The sequence below is a fragment of the Mytilus edulis genome, chromosome 11, assembly GCF_963676685.1.
Source record: "Mytilus edulis chromosome 11, xbMytEdul2.2, whole genome shotgun sequence".
Classification (NCBI taxonomy): domain Eukaryota; kingdom Metazoa; phylum Mollusca; class Bivalvia; order Mytilida; family Mytilidae; genus Mytilus; species Mytilus edulis.
In genome coordinates, this window is record NC_092354.1 from 51,015,993 (window position 1) to 51,033,920 (window position 17,928).

The 17,928-nt window shown below is 34.6% G+C and overlaps 1 protein-coding gene across 3 annotated transcripts in view; it reads right to left on the reverse strand.

The window, feature by feature from the left end:
• LOC139495760 (protogenin-like) overlaps positions 1-17,928 on the reverse strand; it is an 85,276-nt gene that overhangs the window by 37,253 nt on the left and 30,095 nt on the right. For all 3 annotated transcript variants that reach the window (XR_011657454.1, XM_071284140.1, XM_071284139.1), the window contains exons 2-4: positions 17,400-17,720; positions 12,404-12,548; positions 5,657-5,829 (exon numbers count right to left, since the gene is read on the reverse strand). Coding sequence is in view for 2 of the 3 variants with exons in the window: in XM_071284140.1 (XP_071140241.1) it covers positions 5,657-5,829; positions 12,404-12,548; positions 17,400-17,720 (639 nt within the window). In the remaining variant the exon portion in view is untranslated. The remainder of the gene's footprint in view (positions 1-5,656; positions 5,830-12,403; positions 12,549-17,399; positions 17,721-17,928) is intronic.

The following is a 17,928-nucleotide window of genomic DNA, read 5'->3' on the forward strand; positions in this document are numbered from 1 at the left end:
GTCATTATTGAACTTGACCTCCATTCTTTCATTAGTAACAACATATTAAAATTTGGGAAGCTTTGGTAGAACAGTTCATGCATAAATGCACGGACAACTCCATTTTTCAATCTTTCAAGAACCATAACTCCTGAACGGTAAAAGTCAAAATCGTCATTATTGAACTTGACCTTCATTTAGTTGTCAGTAACAACATATTAAAATTTTAAAAGCTTTGGTTGAACGGTTCATGAGTTAATGCACGGACAACATTTGATTGCCGCCCGCCCGCCCGCCCGCCCGACTGCCCGCCCGCCCACCCGCCCGGCCGCCCGCCGTACATCCCCAAATCAATAACCGACATTTTTGTCACAAAAATCCGGTTAAAAATTAAGAATCTGAATACACAGTTAGATTTGGCATATCAAAGAACCTCAATACTTCATTCTTTGATGAAATCAAACAAAGTTTAATTTTGGACCCTTTTGGCCCCTAATTCGTTGGGACAAAAACTCCCAAACCTTCCTTTTGAGGTAAAAAAAACCTTGTGTTAAAATTTCATAGATTTCTATTTACTTATACTAAAGTTATTGTGCAAAAACCAAGAAAATTGCTTATTTGGGCCCTTTTTGGCCCCCAATTCCTAAACTGTTGGGACCAAATCACCCCAAAATCAATCCCAACCTTCCTTTTATGGTCATAAACCTTGTGTTTAAATTTCATAGATTTCCATTTACTTTTACTAATAGTGCAAAAACCATAAGTCTTCGGACGACGACGAAGGCCCCAACGTGATACCAATATACGACCAAAATTTTTTCAATTTTTGCAGTCGTATAAAAAATTACAAAAAATCATGAATAAATCTAACTTAAAAAATAACCTAAAATCATGAATAAATCTAACTTAAGTATCAGTTTAATATGTTTTACAATCAATTTTATCATACACATCTTCTTTGTTATCATTGAATTTTAATGAATTATACAGCTAGGTGTTATACAAGTGTTACATTTCAAACCGATTGAAATACAAGATAACTAATTATCAAGCTTAAAATAGGTTGATTCTGTTGACATCGGCACAACTTTACAAACATAAATTGCTCAAAACACGACTTTTATTTGAAATTTGACGTTTTTATGTAAGCTTCTGTATTACTGATAATGATACTGTCATGTATTTTAATCTCTGTTCCAATTTTACACCAGAAGCGACTCTTAGCAGTTTTATATTTTTAAAATCTATTTCTATGTGTATTCTTAATTATATCATGATCTAGATTCTGAGGACTCATTGAACACAGTGTTGAAATGTGTGCCAATAAAACCTGTACTGATGCAGATACTGTTAAAAGTCTTTTTTAACAAAAATATTCCCAGTTTAATATTTAAAAGGACAAACACTTTCTTGCAAAGCATCTGTAAAGCAGATTTAAGGACTAAAAGATGATACACAATTGTGAATTGTGACTCAGATTCACAGATATGACATAAGTACATGTCTTGCCATAGTAAACATGGTAAAGTCCCAAGAAAAAACATTGGGATGAAGTGAAATAGTAGCTAAGGTTAAAGTTTTTGGTATAGTTTTTAAAGAAGTTGGAAGTCCAATTTATGGACATATTCCTCTGCTCAGTACTCTATCAAGCTATTTAATATAATGGACAAACGCATCATAGATATAGGAAGATGTGGTGTGAGTGCCAATGAGACAACTCTCCATCCAAATAACAATTTTAAAAAAAGTAAACCATTATAGGTCAATGTACTGCCTTCAACACAGAGCCTTGGCTCACACCGAACAACAAGCTATAAAGGGCCCCAAAATTACTAGTGTAAAACCATTCAAACAGGAAAACCAACGGTCTAATCTATATAAAAAAACGTATAAATTACATAAACAACGACAACTACTGTACATCAGATTCCTGACTTAGGACAGGTGCAAACATTTGCAGCGGGATTAAACGTTTTAATGGATCCAAACCTTCTCCCTTTTTCTGAAACAATAGCATAACATCACAACATAGAAAAACAAACGATAAAACTCAATTGGCAGGCTTAACTCAATCAAAAAACATAAATTAATACACTATGAACGAATAAATTTGATCGGCGATATCGGAATGCAAATACACAGTTAATAAATATTAGAGACAAACATTCAACGCCAAAAACCAAACAAACAAGTCCAAACAAAGCCACGGCAAGACACCACTGCGAAATATTTAACCCTTCGAAAATATTCACTTTAGAAAAAAAAAAACGGTTTTAATAATACAGGTAAATCTTGAAGTTTATACAAATGTAGTAAGAAGAAGTGAAAATTTGAAGATATTCCAAATAATCAAAGCTGGTATATAGACAAGATCCAAATAAATATAAAATAACAAAAAAGCATTATAAACAGTATCAACAGGTCGAATTAACAAGAAAATATGATTTGAGAGTACTCGCAGTTACTGACAGCTAGTTAAAAGCCAAAAACAGTTAATAATAAAAAATCATGCATCAGAGGCATCATGCCTAAATAACATATTATGTTATTTTTAGCATTGAAACCTTTAAAGTACATTAGAAACAAAACTTCTCCACTTTCAAGGTTAATTTTACGGCAAGAGATACTTATTTCAAACGATGAACAAACGCATCATGCCTAAATAACGTGTTTTCTTATTTGTAAAGCATTCAAACCTTTGAAGTACAAGAAACAATTTTTCTCCACTTTCGTAGTTAATTTTAGGACATGATATAGGAGTGCCTTGTGAATAGGTGCGTCAGCTGACCTCTCACATTCTAGACAAATTATCCTTATAAGTTCTGAGGAATTACAGATATATTAAGATCTTCATAATGGCTATTGATTATGTCTGTCTGAGAAAACACAGCCTTGACTAAGATCATCGACATAGATTCATGTACCCTAGTGTCAAGCGATGAAGTAAATACTGCCTAATGATTCCTTGTGCAAGCAAAATATTGGGATAAAATTGAATAAAATCAAGATTGAGGAATAACAATAAAATTATTTTAGAATTACAAATTAATTTGAAATATGTGTCCACACAACACTTTCACAACTTTGCCTAATCCAGTTATCACTGACACATTTCAATATTAAGCAAAAAAACTAAATCTTGGTTTAAAACTCTAATAAGGCACATATTTTTTAAAAGTTCAAATCATAAATAGCATGTGTTTTAATTTTCAGGTGGATATAACCAACCACAACTTTTGAAAATAAGTTACCATTTCTAATCAAAAACATCAACATCAGTGCTGTTTACATTTACCTGTTATAACTTTAAGTCCTGCCTGGACATGGGTGTGCTGCCTACCTTTTATAACTTAAGTCCTGGCTTGACATGGCTGTGCTGCCTCCCTGTTATAACCTTGAATCCTACCTGGACATGACACTGCTGCCTACCTGTTATAACCTTGAGTCCTGCCTGGACACGACTGTGCTGCCTACCTATTATAACTGTGAGTCCTGCCTGTTCATAACAGCTACATACCTGTTATAACCTTGGGTCCTACCTGGACACGACTGTGCTACCTACCTGTTATAACCTAGAGTCCTGCCTGGATACAACTGTGCTACCTACCTGTTATAACCATGAGTTCTATCTGGATACGACTGTGCTACCTACCTGTTATAACCATGAGTCCTGTCTGGACACGACTGTGATACCTACCTGTTATAAGCTTGAGATCTGCTTGGACACAACTGTGCTACTTACCTGTTATAACCTTGAGTCCTGCCTGGACACAACTGTGCTACCTACCTGTTATAACCTCGAGTCCTACCTGGACACGAATTTGCTTCCTACCGGTTATAACCTTGAGTCCTGCCTGGACACGACAGTGCTACCTACCTCTTATAACCTTGAGTCCTGCCTTGACACAAATGTGCTACCTACCTGTTATAACCATGAGTTCTACCTGGACAGGAATGTGCTACCTACCTGTTATAACAATGAGTCCTGCCTGGACACGACTGTGCTGCCTACCTGTTATAACCTTGAGTCCTGCCTGGACACGACTGTGCTACCTACCTGTTATAACCTTGAGTCCTGTCTGGACACGACTGTGCTGCCTACCTGTTATAACCATGAGTCCTGTCTGGACACGACTGTGCTGCCTACCTGTTATAACCTTGAGTCCTGCCTGGACATGACTGTGCTGCCTACCTGTTATAACCTTGAGTCCTGTCTGGACACGACTGTGCTGCCTACCTGTTATAACCATGAGTCCTGTCTGGACACGACTGTGCTACCTACCTGTTATAACCTTGAGTCCTGCCTGGACACGACTGTGCTACCTACCTGTTATAACCTTGTGTCCTGCCTGGACATGACTGTGCTGCCTACCTGTTATAACCTTGAGTCCTGCCTGGACACGACTGTGCTGCCTACCTGTTATAACCATGAGTCCTGTCTGGACACGACTGTGCTGCCTACCTGTTATAACCATGAGTCCTGTCTGGACACGACTGTGCTACCTACCTGTTATAACCTTGAGTCCTGCCTGGACACGACTGTGCTGCCTACCTGTTATAACCATGAGTCCTGTCTGGACATGACTGTGCTACCTACCTGTTATAACCTTGAGTCCTGCCTGGACATGACTGTGCTGCCTACCTGTTATAACCTTGAGTCCTGCCTGGACATGACTGTGCTGCCTACCTGTTATAACCTTGAGTCCTGTCTGGACACGACTGTGCTGCCTACCTGTTATAACCATGAGTCCTGTCTGGACATGACTGTGCTGCCTACCTGTTATAACCTTGAGTCCTGCCTGGACATGACTGTGCTGCCTACCTGTTATAACCATGAGTCCTGTCTGGACACGACTGTGCTGCCTACCTGTTATAACCTTGAGTCCTGCCTGGACACGACTGTGCTACCTACCTGTTATAACCTTGAGTCCTGCCTGGACACGACTGTGCTGCCTACCTGTTATAACCATGAGTCCTGTCTGGACATGACTGTGCTACCTACCTGTTATAACCTTGAGTCCTGCCTGGACATGACTGTGCTGCCTACCTGTTATAACCTTGAGTCCTGCCTGGACATGACTGTGCTGCCTACCTGTTATAACCTTGAGTCCTGTCTGGACACGACTGTGCTGCCTACCTGTTATAACCATGAGTCCTGTCTGGACATGACTGTGCTACCTACCTGTTATAACCTTGAGTCCTGCCTGGACATGACTGTGCTGCCTACCTGTTATAACCATGAGTCCTGTCTGGACATGACTGTGCTACCTACCTGTTATAACCTTGAGTCCTGCCTGGACATGACTGTGCTACCTACCTGTTATAACCTTGAGTCCTGCCTGGACACGACTGTGCTGCCTACCTGTTATAACCATGAGTCCTGTCTGGACATGACTGTGCTGCCTACCTGTTATAACCTTGAGTCCTGCCTGGACACGACTGTGCTGCCTACCTGTTATAACCTTGAGTCCTGTCTGGACATGACTGTGCTACCTACCTGTTATAACCTTGAGTCCTGCCTGGACACGACTGTGCTACCTACCTGTTATAACCTTGAGTCCTGCCTGGACACGACTGTGCTACCTACCTGTTATAACCTTGAGTCCTGCCTGGACACGACTGTGCTACCTACCTGTTATAACCTTGAGTCCTGCCTGGACACGACTGTGCTACCTACCTGTTATAACCTTGAGTCCTGCCTGGACACGACTGTGCTGCCATATCAAATCAATAGTGACTGGTACATTGTTGACTTTGTTAAAACTTTGGTATACTGAGCAGTGGAAGGAACCCGCATCAGACTCTGATATATTGTGTATCTGTAATATTCCTGAGTATAGGGTTATATACCTGAAACATATCAGTAATCATTACAACTCCTGATTGGTTAGTAGATTGTTGGTCTTTAACACCACTTTCAGTACTATTGGACATATTCTTATGGTATTGTTTATTTGTGGTGGAAGCTTAGTGTTTATAGAGAACCACCAACTTTGGCAGAAAACTGACAAACCTAGTCAATTAAGATTGGAGTTGAATACATCAGTGTTACGAGGGCTTTGAACTAACAATGAATAGGTTGACATGTCTTCCCCTGAACTGTTACACGAGCAACACAAGAGGTGCCACATGTGGAGCAGGATCTGCTTTAATAACCCTTCCAGGGCACCTGAGATCACCCCCAGTTTTTGGTTGGGTTTGTTTAGCTTAGTCTTTAGTCTTCTATTTTGTGTCTTGTGTACTACATGTATAATTTATCTGTTTTCCTTTTTATTTTTTTAGCCATTACCCGTTGTTAGTTTATTTTTCGATCTATGAGTTTGACTGTCCCTCTGGTATCTTTCGCCCCTCTTTTTACTGTGTTGTTGAGGGTTAAGTTTTGAACTACCTTGACTTCCCATGAGGGTCTTGCCTAGGTCTGTAAATTTGGGAATTAGCATGTAGAAAACAATGCTAAGCAGATTGCAAGGTCTAGTACAAACCATTGGTTTTCTCATTTGAATTATTTTATAATTTGTTGGTGGGGCTTTATTTGTATAGCTTGCTTTGTGGTATGGGTTTGGCTCTGTGTATCACATTATCAGGTAGATGTTAGATTTTAGTCTATGTTGAAGTGGTTCGTTTATAACTTTGAGATATAAACAGCAGTAAAAGTAAAAGTTCCTCTACTTTAATATATGTCAAGTGTATGTATGATTTTAATTGTGTCATAAAAAAATTAAGCCATATTGCATCTGTTTTCTTTTTCTTCATGTACCTATGTAGAACTAGCACACATTTTCAATTTAAGATCTTTAAATAAGTATGGGTGTTTTTCTTTTATCGGTTGCAGTCATTATCTAGAGACCTTTTTAGCCCTATAGAACTTAAAATACACTAATTTGCAAGGCATAAGTATCATTTTACTTTGAAGTATGTTTCCACTAGTGAGAATTTAATATATATACAAATCACACCCAATTTTTTATGGAATTTTTTTTTATGGTAAAATCATTCATATAACAAACATGTTTTATTTATAAATGTCATAATTATGTTATTATTATGACTTTTTGTTGCCCTGTAATTTTTTAGATCAATATCTATATTTCATAATAAAAAAAAAATCTTCAAATTTTTTGTTAAGTATATAAAATACTAACTTATTACCGGTAGTCAATTCTGTCACAAGATTCTGGCCATACATGGGAAGGGGTCTCATTTGGGAAGGGGTTCTGTTCCCAGATCCCACTTATTGTTTTGTCTTGCAGATTCCTCTTATCTTTTTATCATTAGTAATTTCAAGTGTCTCTACCTCCTCCTGCGCTCCCCTCCCCCTTTTTTATGCTTACCCCTAATGAGGCCCACATGGGAGTAGGAAAAAGTGGTCTCTTTTTACAGGCAGTCTTTGAATACAGCTAGATTCACACATATGTAACCAAAATGTCACAAATCTTTGAAGATGTAGCTTTTAATTACACCATATTTGTCTCATTTGCAATTACATGTACACCAAGCGCCCTATTGTATTTGTGATGCACAATAACAAATAAAATTACATAATTCTTTATGTAAAAGAAATGAACATATTTTTTTAATTTGTTTGTAAATTCCTTTCATTCCTTACAAGTTTTCTCAATATAGCTAAATTTTAGTGACACATGTTTCAAATAAAATAAATGTATATATTTTGATAAATTTTGAACATTTGAAGTTTGTGTTTTTTTTAAAGAAATTTTAATGAATTGTTGCACAAACTTAATAATGAACAGTGGTAATAAAAACTAATTTATTTCTACATGAAAAAAATTCATAGGTAAACATCAATAAGACAATGGACAAAAAAGTGAACGACATCTGGTGGCACTTTTTTCCAGCAGTTCCTTTGATCATTAAGTTACTTTATTGCTTGAAATCGATGCCTTTAATACTAAAATAGTTGGATACCAATTTTTGTTGATTTCTTGATTACTCAAGAACAATGAAATTACAAGTTTTGTATAGGAATTTCTGCTGACTTTGGAAAACCTTGAATAATAGTTTGTTTGCAATTCTATTACAAATTTGCCCCTTTATTGTCTAAGGATACTGCATAATAACTTAAATAAAATTTTAAGTACAAAGGTCAGTGGCGGATCCAGGGGGGGGGGGGTTTCTGGGGGTGCGCACCCCCCCTTTATTTTTGCCGATCAATGCATTTGTATCGGGACATATGTTTTGCACCCCCCCTTTGCCCTGGGTGCCCTGGGTTAGCACCCCCCCTTTCGAAAATCCCTGCATCCGCCCCTGAAGGTAATTTGCCTATAGTGGCTGAGGAGTTAAACATTTATGGCTTCAATATAACTTATTGAAGGGATAATTGTTTGACAGTATGAAAAATGCCTTGAATAACAAAAAGTGGCAAACCAATTCTATTTGACCGTTTGAGGCTGAGAGCAGTCGGACTTTTTATGAAAGTTTCGGTCATGACTGGAATATATGACTGTTTTGGAAGCCTTGAGTTAAAGCCCTGTACATGGCAGATTCTTTTAACTCCAACCTTTATGGAGAAAGATTGCCCAGTTTATCTGACAAAGGTCATGGTGCTTTCCAAGTACACTGTCCTCTCCTCCCTATACAAACTGACCTCTAAGAGTAATAAAAGCAGCATTAAACACCAACTACCAATCAATAATCTAGCCAAAGATAATCTGAATTTTTAAGGGTATAAAGTGAGATTTTCCATAAAAATGTTGGTGTGTTCTTTGATTTTTTTGGTCATTAAGATTTTGAAGATGCTAATTCAAAGAATACAATAATAACTAATGTAAAATGTATAATATATAACTATGTTTTGAATTAAAGATTGGACCATAATTTACTAGAGATGACAGAATAATTTCATTTAATCTTGAAGCAAAAGTTGCAGTCCAAATATTAAGTAGAATCTGATGTAATATTGTCCATTCAATTAACAAGGGTCTACATGGATGCTCTTCTTTTTTCTAATACTTAAATTTTCAGGCCATTTATATAAAAAAAAAATTGGTCCATTATTCTCTATTCTATTATTTTGGCATCCTCATGATCCTGTTATTGAACTATCCTATACTGTAAATTTAAATATAGCAACTATATGTAAGTGAGTATATTGTAATCATAAGACTTTGCATTCTTATATCATATACATATTGCAATGTCAGGAAAATATATATATATATATATCTGTATGCAGATTTTGCTGACATTGCAATAATTAATCTCACATTTTTGTCCATTTTAAAAATCACAATAATAAATTTTAAGCAATAATTTCTGAATTTACAGTATTTCTTAAGCCCTTTGTTCTGTACATTTGGCTTATAAAAAAAGCCCATAATTCTCTATTCTTTACTGAACTCTGTTGAAAATTAAAAAAAAGAAAGTCCCTAGTCAAATGGCAAAATCAAAAGCTCAAGCACATCAAACAAATTGTCATTTTCTTGACTTGGTACAGGCATTTTCCATCCAGACCCTCACAAGTCAGTGCATTTCACATTAAATGGATCCATGATTTATATATAGGACAGGGTAATTTACAAAATGAATTGTATTTGTAATTAGGTCTTTAGTATCAAGACATTTCACAATTTGTAAATTACTTTAAAATTGACAAATCAAATACAAAAGGCAAGTTCATTTAGATGCATGTGTCAAGATGTTATTTACTGATCCGCCATTTAATAAAAAGGGAGGCGTGTCAGTTGTCCAAAAAACTAGCATAAACCTCACACAACCACTATTTTGAGTCAATTATGGGCCTATCCAAGGTCAGGAACCATACCAGAAGCTGTCTTAAGTAATACCGTAATTTTTTTTTGATAGGCGGAGAACTGGGTGTTAATGGAAAAGCTTCAACTGTTTGTGTTAAATTATTCACGTCTTTTATGAACGAGAGCTTAGACTTCTGTTAATGGTTGAAATCTGTTTGCTTCTCCTCTAGATGTCTCAATTGCTTGATTTTAATTGTCATTGAGTTGTTATCTCCTTGATGTATACTCAAGATCTCTTTTAAGGGCATCAATGGCCAAGTGGTCTAAATAGTTGACAAAGAAAATATGTACTTCAATCATTGAACATGTATAATGTGTGGTTTATGTATACTAATGTTCTTTGATCTCATTGGTATGTATACATAAACCATTGTACTTGAACTTTTGTGGATTTTGTTGATATATTATTTTGTGGTTTAGTTGACAAAGAAGATATGCACTTCATTGAACATTTATATGTGTGGTTTATGTATACCAAAGAGATCAAAGAACATTCAGGCTTCTGACATCCAATTAGTTATGAATCCACAGTAACCAAACTTAAAACTTAAACATGTTTAACCCTATCACATTCTGTATGTATGTGACTGTCCCAGGTCAGGAGCCTGTAATTCAGTGGTTGTTGTTTGTTGATGTGTTAATTTTGTTTTTGTTCATTTTTTATACATAAATAGGCCTTAAGTTAATACTCATTTGAATTGTTTTACATTTGTCATTTTGGTGCCTTTTATAGCTGACTATGCAGTATGGACTTTGCTCATTGTAGAAGGCTGTACGGTGACCTATAGTTGTTAATTTCTGTGTCATTTAGTCTCCTGTGGAGACTTGTCTCATTGGCAATCATACCACATCTTTTCTTTTTCATATTTGCTGTGCTTTCCAATTTTGGCTGTATATTTTGAAATACCATCTTTAATACTAGTTCTTAAAAGGCTGCCAAGATTTTCAGAAAGCATTTTCTTATATAATCTCCAGGCAGTTTCTAGATCAATAAATCAAAGACTTTATATTATGAAAGTAAACACTATATTCATTGCAACTTTCCTTTTAACATTGTGACAGACAGAAACATTGTATCTATACAACATCTCAAATACAATTATATCCTTATGGTATTTCATCGATTTGTTAAGATAAGATGTTCTTAAAATTCTCCTGTAGAAATAGTTTGTTGGTGCGAATATATTTTATCACCATTTTAGAATATATTCCTAATTCTGGCTGTGTGTGGGTGTCATAATGGCTATTTTTAGGTCAATAAATTGACATTTCATGGAAACTGTAGTGTTTCACTCCTTGGATATTATTGTCTATAATCCGTGTCATACAAGGCATTTTTTTAGATATACATGTAGCAACTTTATATCAAATATAAATCACTTGAAGATTTTAAAATTATGAAATAGAAAGTTAAAACCGTACAAGATTTTTTAAAGGCTCCACAATAATAAAGCTAGGGCAAAGTATGAAACTGCTTTAAAAGCTAATGTTTAATTGCCAATTTATTGAACATTGCGTGTTAATAGCAGTGCAAACAAAGCCATACACATTCTAGAAAACTATCCTAACGATTTAGTTTTAACAGGGAGGAGAGTTACTAAGGGTGCCACGGGTTCAAGTTCTTTTTAAAGACAAATTTAACCCCTATACTTTCAGATATGTTTTATGATGATATTATTCAGATATGAACATAACCCCAATACTAACCCCAATACCCATATAGGTCGACTAAAACCATTGCAGTTTTAAAAATGTTCCTTGATAATTTTGTATTTTTCAGTTATTCAAAATTGTTGTACTATTTCAGTACAACATTTCACAGTTCTTAGTACTGGATTTGTACTTCAAGTTGACAGTTACATTTTTTTACTTTTGCTGTGGTTGTACATTATAGGTATAAACCTTTTTTTGCTTTTACTTTTGCTGTGGTTGTACATTATAGGTATAAACCTTTTTTTGCTTTTACTTTTGCTGTGGTTGTACATTATAGGTATAAACCTTTTTTTGCTTTTACTTTTGCTGTGGTTGTACATTATACTGGTATAAACCTGTTTTTGCTAGAAGTTAAATAGTTAAAAACTATAATAACAGTGTCAATAAAATATCTGTTCAAATTATGGCATACAAAAGAGTACTTCATATCCATTGTATATTCATGGTACATGAACAATCATTTGAAAGGACTATATACATTACTACTAAATTTTTACATGTACGTTCGTTTTTACAATACAATGCACAATTTTATAGAACTAATTAGTTACATGTGAAAGGTGAACAACACCAAAAATTTCTGTTAAATATCTTATTTTGAAAGAATTTGATTTTTATGAGCTAGAAGATGAATACAATCCTACAGATAAAAATAGATCCAGACTGATAGAAAAGTTTCCAAGTAGTATCATGACACTACTTTACAGTAAGAGTAAGTAAGTAAGTAATTTATTACCTGCCCTGTAATTCTTACAGAAAGAGTAAGTAAGTAAGTAATTCGTTTATTACCTAAGTAAGTAAGTAATTCGTTTATTACCTGCCCTGTAATTCTTACAGAAAGAGTAAGTAAGTAAGTAATTCGTTTATTACCTGCCCTGTAATTCTTACAGTGAGAGTAAGTAAGTAAGTAATTTGTTTATTACCTGCCCTATAATTCTTACCTGTTATTATGAGGTAGAGGTGAACTGTTTTTTTCCCAGACATAAAGTGGAGGAGGTATTCCATCAATCTGACATTTAAATCTGGCCACGCCCCCTAATTTAACTTCCTGGTCAGCTGGCTCAATACTGAAGGACTTAGAAATCCCTAAAAATAAAGGAAATAATCACTGGTGAGTGGTCAGCTGGCTCAATACTGAACAATTTTGAATTTAAATTCCTAAAATAAAAAAATATAATTTTATTTCAGTTAGTTATAAATTAGATTACATTATAAATAAACAGCTGTGCCACGAGCGCATGAAATACCCTTCATATTCAGTGTGAAGTTTTATGCAATAATCATAAATATTTTCTGACCTACGGCGCAACATGTGACATTACCCCCTTTTCTTTTTAACAAAAACAAAATATTGAATCAACACCAAAAAGTATACAGATTTTTACATTAATATAACTAAGAAGTGTGTAAAGTTTTAAGCAAAAATCATAAATTGTTTTTGAAATACAGTGCAACAATTGTGACCTCCCCCTTTGTTTTACAAAAAAACTCAATAGCTCTGAAATAAAATTTTGAATCAAAGTATCATAAATCGTTTTTGAGATACTGTGCGACATTTGAAAAAAAAAACACTCCTGTTTTAGTTATAAAGTCCCGTAAATCAAAAAGTTTAAATCTCATTTACACCAAAACATATACAGATCATTTGACCATGATAAGAAACAAATATTACAAGTTTCATGGAATTTGACTTTGTGGTTCTCAAGTTATGGTGCAACATGTAGACGCCAGACAGACAGACACAGGACATTTGTAAACCATAATACGTCCCGTCAAAATTTTGAAGGGCATTTAAAAAGTAACCATTTCAACCTGTCCATAGTAGCCATTGGTCAATACTTTGAGATGTCCTTAAGAGTGGACATACCATTTTGTTTTCTTTTTTAATATTACTTTGGATTTTTTATACATTTCCTCTGAGAAAAAGAAAAAGTCAATAGTTTTACAGAATCTTATGTGAAATTTGGATGGACATGGTGGGCAGATTGAAATATTGTAATATGTCCTTTTTTGTTTTGTTTTTTGTTGGTTTTTTTTTTTTTGCTGTCTCCAGGACATTATATAACATCTTCCTTTTATTCATAAACATTTTGGGCAATGAATAAACATGCCATTGTGTCACAGATCAATATACCAATAAGAATTTACTATAAAGATTATCATTAACAACAAACTTAGTATTTTGTTTTCAGAATCAATTGCATTTTTGTGTATTGCAAAGAAATTACCCATACTACTTTCTACTGTAAAGTGGTGAATAAATCATGATCTTTTATCAATATACGAACATGAATTTACAATAAAGTTAATTATTAACATTAACCTCTGCAATTTTTTTCAGGATTAAATTCATTTTTGTGTACAAGCAATGAAATTATCCATAATACTTTCTAGTGTAAAGTGGTGAATTAATCATGATCTTGAGAACACCAATTTTAGACATTGATCTGAAGTCTAAAACGTAAAATTGGTGTGAAGACCTAATTGGATTGAAAAAAATTCTGCTTGAGTAGGTTTTAGTCAATAGATCAATGTTTTGTGAAGTGGTTTATGATTAATTTCTAAAAAAATCAAATTAAAGCTGGAATTTTGTGTCTTCCCATATTAAAATGTTTGTATAAGCTGCCTTCAATAGTAGCAGTTCCATATATCACATAGTTCACAGCCTCTTTTGGGTACTGGTTTATAGGGTTTCTCATGCCTTCCTTTAACCAGTCCCAAAAAGAGGCTGTCACAATTGTCAAAGAAATCTAAGACCACCATATACAATAGATAGATTGACAATTTTTATTTTCTATATGTGTTTTTGCTAGATGTATTTCTATTTGTATCCATCTGATGTGTTAATTGAGCAATGAACTTCATGGATTTTTATTGTGCGTTCTTTTTTTGTAGTTCCATCACTGTCCAGTGTTAGGGGAAGGATTTGGATCCCTACATTCTGTATGTGCCTGCACCAAGAAGTCAGGAGCCTGTAATTCAGTGGTTGCCGTTACATATTTGTTTTTTGTTATTTTTTTATACATTAATTAGGTCGTTAATTTTCTCATTTGAATTGTTTTACATTTGACATTTCAGGTGTTTTTTTTTATAGCTGACTATGGGGTACAGGCTTTACTTATTGTTAAAGGCCATACAGTGACCTATGTTTTTTATAGCTGACTATGGGGTACAGGCTTTACTTATTGTTAAAGGCCATACAGTGACCTATGTTTTTTATAGCTGACTATGGGGTACAGGCTTTACTTATTGTTAAAGGCCATACAGTGACCTAAGTTTGTTAACTATACTGTGTCATTGGGTGTAGCTTTTGTGAAGAGTTGTTTTATTGGCAATAAAATCACATTTTCTTTTTAATATTCAACAAAGAGTTAAACCCATACTTCATAATATTATTAAAGGCCCCGAAAAGACAAATGCAAAACAATTCAAACCAATAAAACAAACACCTGATGTTTGTACAAAATAATGAACGAAAAAAACAATACAACAAACAGCAACAAACAACACTGAAGGCATTGAAGGAGGGTCAGGAATCCTAGCTAATCCAAGCATATATTAATGATAGAGGGGGGATAGGAGGGGTCCTGATATAGAAATCCCGGACTTAAAAAACGAAATCCCGAGGTCCCGAATTTAAATAAAGTAAATCCCGACGTCCCGAAATCAGAAAAAAAGGATTCACGGATCCCGAAAGGGTCAATCCAGAAATCCCGAGCTTAAAAACACCCGATCCCGGAGTCCTGATAAAGGTCCTATCCCCCCTCATGATACAAGGCTCTAGCTGCCTTTTGAAAATTCATCTTACAGAAAATTTCAAAATGAAGGTGGACGTGCACAAACACAGACCAAAAATGAAATAAACAATTGTCAAAATTATTCATATCAAATCTTATAACTGAACAACACCACTTAAAGTTGACATCAGAATAATGCGGGGAACTTTCTTCATAAATCAACACAAATAAAATTTAATATCATTTAACCAAGTTTTATGTTCAAGTATTACATCAAAGAGAAGGGTGTTTCATAAATTTTATGCAACACTTTAAAATAAATATGATTGTGTAACTTTCACACACGCTTCAACAATCGGAAATCTTCACTGACGAAATCAAACGGTACTCAATCAAGATAAAGCTCATAATTACAATCTCAAGTAATTCGTCTTTTAAATGTATCCTTCATTTGAAGCGAACTTATGTAAATTCTTATAATTTCTTTAAAAAAAAATAGGCCATTAATTTAATTCCAGTATCTTAATTAAGATGCAAATTTAGAGTCGACATGATATAAATATTGAACAATTTGAACACTGGAAAAGGCAGAAATCTTCACTGATAAAATCAAATGGTTTTCAATCAAGATAAATCGTACAATTTTAACAGTCTGCTGCAAATTGTCTTAAAAATGTGTATCCTACATTTGAACAGAACTAAATGCAAATCAATAGAATTTTAAGAAAAAAAAGTTAGCCATTAATTTAATTACATTGTAGTTTCAAAATTTTTATTTAGATTCAAATTTACAGTTGACATAATAACATAAATATTAACAAATTGGAGTAGTGAAGAAAACAGAAATCCTCACTGACGAAATCAAAGAGTACTTAATCAAGATGAATCCTGCAAATTTAACAGTCTGTTGCAAATTTCTTTCAAATATGTATCCTACATTTTAACTGAACTTACAAAAAATGTATGCAAATCAACAGAATTTCAAGAAAGAAATAAAACAATAAATTTATTTCCGCCATTTAAATCCTGATAATAATTTACAGTTCACATAATAAATGTTTTGATTTCTGAACATAATCAGATCATAAGAAAGTTTGTAACAAGTTACATAAATGCTGTACTTTTATTAGGTACATTTATCTGTTTTGAAAAAAAAAAGAACATTTTCATAAAGTAATGTTACAACATCCATTTGCAAGTTTCCTCAAGGCCTTTGTTCTTTTAACATAACAACAAGCATTAAAATCCATTAAAAATGTATGCATCTAACTGTTATGTCCCATTATATACAGCAGATTGAAATTATTAATGTTCAACTACGTTTCATTGCACTAAAACTTTCTTAAATTTGGCCGGTACTACTAGAAGGTATGGGTTTTTCTCATTGTTGAAGGCAGTATGGTTGCCTATGATTACATCCACTTCATTTGAACTTCATTCAGTGGATCTATTTTCGCTTGCTTGTCCTCCTCATTATTCCTATCACAAAATACCAAAACATGTCGGCCATTTACAGAATTTGGGGGGGTCAAAACCTTTGAACCAAATTTTAAGAATTCTGCCCCTTAAATCACCAATTTATAATTTTGAGCTAGCTTTAAGTATTACTGCATAAAAGTTGGGCAAATAAACATATGAGTTGGGTCAGATAGAAATTAACCTTATGCAAATGATTATCAATATGAATACGTCTATTAACCTATTTCTGGTTGACAAAATCTCTATGCAATTAGGTTAGCAAAATCTTTATGCAATTAGGTTAGCAAAATCTCTATGCAATTAGGTTAGCAAAATCTCTATGCAATTAGGTTAGCAAAATCTCTATGCAATTAGGTTAGAAAAATCTCTAATCAAAATCTGTAAATGTCAGGAAAATAATATAATAAAAGATTTTAACCCTATAAAATATCCTAAAAGTCATCTTTTATTTGGAATTTGAATGTTCCAAAATCAATCAAAGTATAAGTACATCTACATGTAAATATGTGTAGGCCCATAGTCAGGAATCCAGGGGGGGGGGGGGGGGGGTTATTTGGACTCATGAACTCGACTTTAACAGTCACAATTTGAACAGAACGTTGACTTTAACAGTGCTTATTTGGTTTCAGGGGGGGTTTGAACCCCCCTGGCTACGGGTATGATGTGCATTTATATAAGGTTGATTTCGATCTGAAGCAGCTAATATAATATTAACACTTACTTGCAACTTGAAGATGGACCTGTCTTGCAATAACAGTACCATACTTGTTCTTTATAAAACACTCGTAAAATCCATTATGATTTCTGTTCTTAGAATTACGATTTTTCTTTACTTGTGTGAAATATAGGGAGCCATTTTCTCTGACTTGTACCCGTCTGTCGATGACAACAGGCTGGCCATCCTTAAACCATGTGATGGTGACCGGACCAGCGTCCGGTGAGGATGAGGCAGAACAGTTCAGCAGCAGTGGACTATTCTTTTGAGCAATAACAACTGATGGTGCTGGATGGATGGTGATGCCAGGATCAAGTTCTACATTTCCTGAAAAAAACCACCATAAAATTGAGAATGGAATTTTTATTTTGTGTTTTAACGCCACTTTAGGCTTTTTGGTGGTGGCCAGTTTTTATAGGTGGAGGAAGCCGGAGTGCCTGGAGAAAACCACCGACCTTCGAGAGGAAAACAGACAATCCTAACTTAAGTCATTTAAGATTGGAGTCCAGTGCACACGCACAAGCGGGGTTCGAAC